The sequence below is a fragment of the Panicum virgatum genome, chromosome 8K, assembly GCF_016808335.1.
Source record: "Panicum virgatum strain AP13 chromosome 8K, P.virgatum_v5, whole genome shotgun sequence".
NCBI lineage: Eukaryota > Viridiplantae > Streptophyta > Magnoliopsida > Poales > Poaceae > Panicum > Panicum virgatum.
In genome coordinates, this window is record NC_053143.1 from 50,233,358 (window position 1) to 50,237,634 (window position 4,277).

General features: G+C 44.0%; 2 protein-coding genes across 2 annotated transcripts; one reads left to right on the forward strand and one right to left on the reverse strand.

The window, feature by feature from the left end:
• The first annotated feature begins 202 nt into the window (after positions 1-202).
• Positions 203-971, forward strand: LOC120645056 (kafirin PSKR2-like). Its single transcript, XM_039921804.1, has one exon. It carries the CDS (start codon positions 223-225, stop codon positions 889-891), a length of 669 nt encoding a protein of 222 aa, XP_039777738.1. The 5' UTR covers positions 203-222; the 3' UTR covers positions 892-971.
• A 2,130-nt stretch (positions 972-3,101) lies between these two features.
• On the reverse strand, positions 3,102-4,277 carry LOC120645907. Its single transcript, XM_039922621.1, has 2 exons — positions 4,033-4,277; positions 3,102-3,942 (listed from the first exon to the last, which is right to left on the reverse strand). Exons 1-2 carry the CDS (start codon positions 4,275-4,277, stop codon positions 3,102-3,104), a joined length of 1,086 nt encoding a protein of 361 aa, XP_039778555.1.

Consider the following 4,277-nt stretch of genomic DNA (forward strand, 5'->3'; position numbering starts at 1 on the left):
ATCACATGTCATACAAGCCAAGAAAACTGACCGCTAAATGTCGAAATTGACATAATACCTTGTCATCTCTAGCTTATCCAGCAAAAGGTAAAATATTGCTAGACCTACATGAGAGATCATTGCTTATAAATAGGCCTCAAATCAGAAGTTAATCCATCACCTACATATTCAAGACCACTTAGCAACGTAGAAGTGAAACACACTAGCAACCTCATAGGAGCAATGGCAACCAAGATACTTGCCCTCCTTGCGCTCCTTGCTGTCTCAGTGAGCGCAGCCACAGCGGTCTTTGTCCCACAATGCTCACTAGCTTCTACCGCTGCAACTATTCCACAGTACATCCCACAAGTAACGGCCGTGGGATTTGAAAATCCAATTTTTCAATCTTACAGGCTACAACAGGCGCTCACGTCAAGCATCATAGCATCAGCCTTATGGCAGCAGCAATCCTCAGCCCATTTGACAGTACAAAGCATTGTGGCACAACAACAACTGCACCAGCTTTCACCGGCATTCAATCAACTAGCCATCGCAAACCCCGCTGCCTACTTGCAACAACAGCAGCTTTTCCAAGCACTCAACCAACTGGCTGTAGCTAACACTGCTGCCTACTTGCAACAACAGCAGCTTTTCCAAGCACTCAACCAACTGGCTGTAGCTAACATTGTTGCCTACTCGCAGCAACAGATGTCATCATTCAACCAACTGGCTATTGCAAACCCTGCCGCCATCTTGCAGCAGCAACTGCTAACATTGAACCCACTGGCTGCGGTAAATCCCACCGCCTTCTTGCAACAGCAGCAACAACAACTGCTGCAATTGAACCAACTGGCTGCGACAAACCCCGCCGCATACTGGCAGCAGCCTATCGTTGCCGGTTCCCTATTCTAGATTACCTATGAATTGTACTTCAACAATAAAGTTTACATGCTGACATGTGTAACTTTTCGAAAATAATATAAGTATTAACTGAGATTATCATGTCATATATGCATCCAATTGAGTTTGATATTGTTTGCGCCATAAGACTCTAATACCAAAATTATGGCCACACATACATACATCATGAGGTAGCTCCGAACGTTTATACTTGACTAGACCTTGCATCCAGGCCGTAGGTGCATAATGTATAGTAAGATAGAGAAATAGGTTAACAACACTAATTTTAATAGTGAGTATACATGGAAGTATATATGTTTTAAGCATTGCCATAGAAATTATTAATTATTATACTAAAAACATTGTAAGAAAATGAATCATATTAAATATTGTGGAATGGTGCTGATTTTCATTAAGGTAATTTCTGTTTAAAAGAAGTCACCACTTTGTTTTCAATTTCAAGAAAATGCTATATTGAAAGAATATTAAACATGGTTTTAATGGATCTAGCATATTCAATAAGTTTAGACTGATTTGGTCGTTTAATAGAACAAAACATGAAAAGTTGAAAAAAAATGGAGAACTGTTACGATAAATTCTAAGCATTGAGCTTATATGGCTCTACATCTACATCTGAATTGTAATGCGAGGACTTGAAGACTGTCACCACCATCAATAATTGGGGACACTTACCTATACTTGTGCACGTAACCACCTCTTAAAACAGGAACGAGGAGATATAATCGAATGAAAACCATATGAGACTTGTCCTATCAGGATTTGTATACTTTTCCAATCTGAATTTTCTTTAGAAAAAGGAATTTGCTTGCACTGCCGGCGGCACGGTAGAGGGCAAAAAATGGTCTCCCGCCTCTAAAAATATATTTTTAGAAACGGGTGATTATATGACCCGCCCCTACAAATGGTCCTATGCAAAAAAATCGTAACTTTTCATATAATCTCGGATGAAGTCAAACTTTGTATCAAAATTATAGAATGACGAGATCTAAAATTTTGTAGTTGATAACTTTTTTATTTAGTGGTCCAAGAACTTATTATAAGTTCTTTGATAGCTATAACTATATAGTATCTCATATAACTCAAGTCATACTTTGAGGTTTCCATAATCTTAACCTTTATATACACTGAAATATACTTGGCATATTTTTTGTTTCTATAGTTCACAATAACCATAGTGTAGAAGTTTCACTTTTTTTTAATTTGTTTTGCTATATGTAAAGATTTAAATAAATTTTCGGATAAAATAGAAAAATATTTCTAGGGGCTGGTGGTACACCCACTCCTAGAAACGAGCATCACCCGCCCCTACAAATCAATTTCAGAGTTAATATAAAAGAATAGCATGCCCTATTAAGTCACAAGTGATTGTGTAGTGTGGTGGTAAGAAAGATACATATGAGATTTGAGGTAGGCGGTTCGAATCCTAGATGAGTGTGCATATTTCATAAAAAAAAAAGTTGTAGGTGGACACTATAGGGCTAGTGGTGGTGGCTGGTGTGCTGGAATATTTTTTTCTTTTTTTTTTTGCCCTCGATTTCTAGCGGCGGGTCACGCCATGACCCGCCCCTATTTTTAGAGACGGGCATGTTACCCATCCCTAAAAATAATATTTTTAGCTGCGAGAACTAAGGGCGGATACCGCACCCGCCCCTAAAAAAATATTTTTATCCGCCTTTAAAAACTTTTTATGTAGTAGTGTATATGACAACCAAACAATATGCGTAATTAGATACGCAGTGATCTAATTCCCTTTGCGTTTACATTACGGCCAGTTCACGAACCAAACGAAACCACCTTATTTGGAATACTGCTGAAGATGCTCTAAGTGTAGCCAAAATACAAGCAACTGTGGTCGTCTTTTTTAGTGATACAGTTATACACATGAGCTACATGTTTATATTTCATTAACAAGAAGGGATTCAGTTCTTAGAGTTCAAATTTCGTTCTCTTGCTCTATTATGAAACACTTACATTTAATGTACTACTAATGGATAAGCTAGAGTTAATTTAAAAAATAAACCAATTTGTTCGCCCAGTCCTAAACACGTTATAGATTTAAAAATGGAGTGAGCATCATATACCAGTAGCACAGAGATGCAATTCTATCCAAATAATAGAGCGCTGTTAGCTATAAGTCCAACAGTAATTTGTAGCTAGCTTCATCAGTACACATATTGTCTATAGCTATGCACAGCCACAGATCATGGAAAGAACCATGATGCCTTCGATTGGCTACTAAGGTGCCATTGTTGACCCAGTGGAATAGGATGGATGGTGCTGCTACTCACATCGTAAACGCCACATGCAGGTTGATTGCTAGGTGTCCCAAAGAACCAGGATGCAATACTGTCGTCGAGGAAGTAAATCCGGTTTCCTTGCAGGTAGTCGCCATGGCTTGATGCGGCAACAGCCCTGGAGCAGCTTGAACTGACGAATAGCACCTCATCCCCCAAACTTTCCACCTCTAGCCACCGAGACATCCTGAAATCTGCCTCGAACACCTTGAATGTCGTCGTGGATTTTTCAGGGACGACGATCCACCATACCATCAGCAGCTTGCCGGTGCATGAGATAACAAGGTAGCATCTTGTTGCGCAGTTCGCAGGAGTCGTCGTCGTCGCCGCCGCCACCTGAATCACTCGTTCCACCCGAGAAACCGCGGGTCCTTCTTCAGTGTCCGCCGTGCCGTTGGAAACCTCGTGCGCAAACAGGTCGCCTTCAATGGTGACGGTGTAGATCTTCCCCCCGTAGAAGGCCATGTCTTGGTACCAAAGGCCGTTGCACAGTCCCGTCGACCACGACGACGACGTGCCCGGCCGGCAGCACACGACCGCGCACGGGCCGTGTTGGTAGTTCACCTTGGCGACGACGAGGTCCCTCGAGCAGATGATGACCTTGCGGATGCGGAAGTCGGTGGACCTTGAGCTGGAACGCCTGCCGTGTGAGCCATCTGGGTTGAGATGAACAGGCTCCCTGCAGTAGCCTGGGAGCCGCCTGGTGGCTCGGCGGAGCGGGTTCTTCAGGTAGTGACGGAGGCTGGGTCTAATGCAGCTTAATTCGTCGAACAGCAGCCAGTTGTCGAAGCAGCCGACACAGAGCGTGTCCGTGGGCTTCCTGAATTGTTAGGAGTGCAGCTCGCCGTCGGGGAGGCTCCGGAAGCGGCCGTCGCTGAAGTTGAGCCACGGGAGCGGCCGAGGCAGGCTGGGCAGAGAGTATTGCTTCATGGCGTGGCGCCAGTGGCGGCACGCAGAGGCGAAGCGCACGCGGTCGGCGAGGGAGGGCAGGCGGCGCAGCACGAGATCGGCGAGCTCCGGCAGTAGGGACGGCCATCCCAGCGGCGAGCTTGCCGGCGAAGCCTTGCAAAGCCAGGCGCCCAT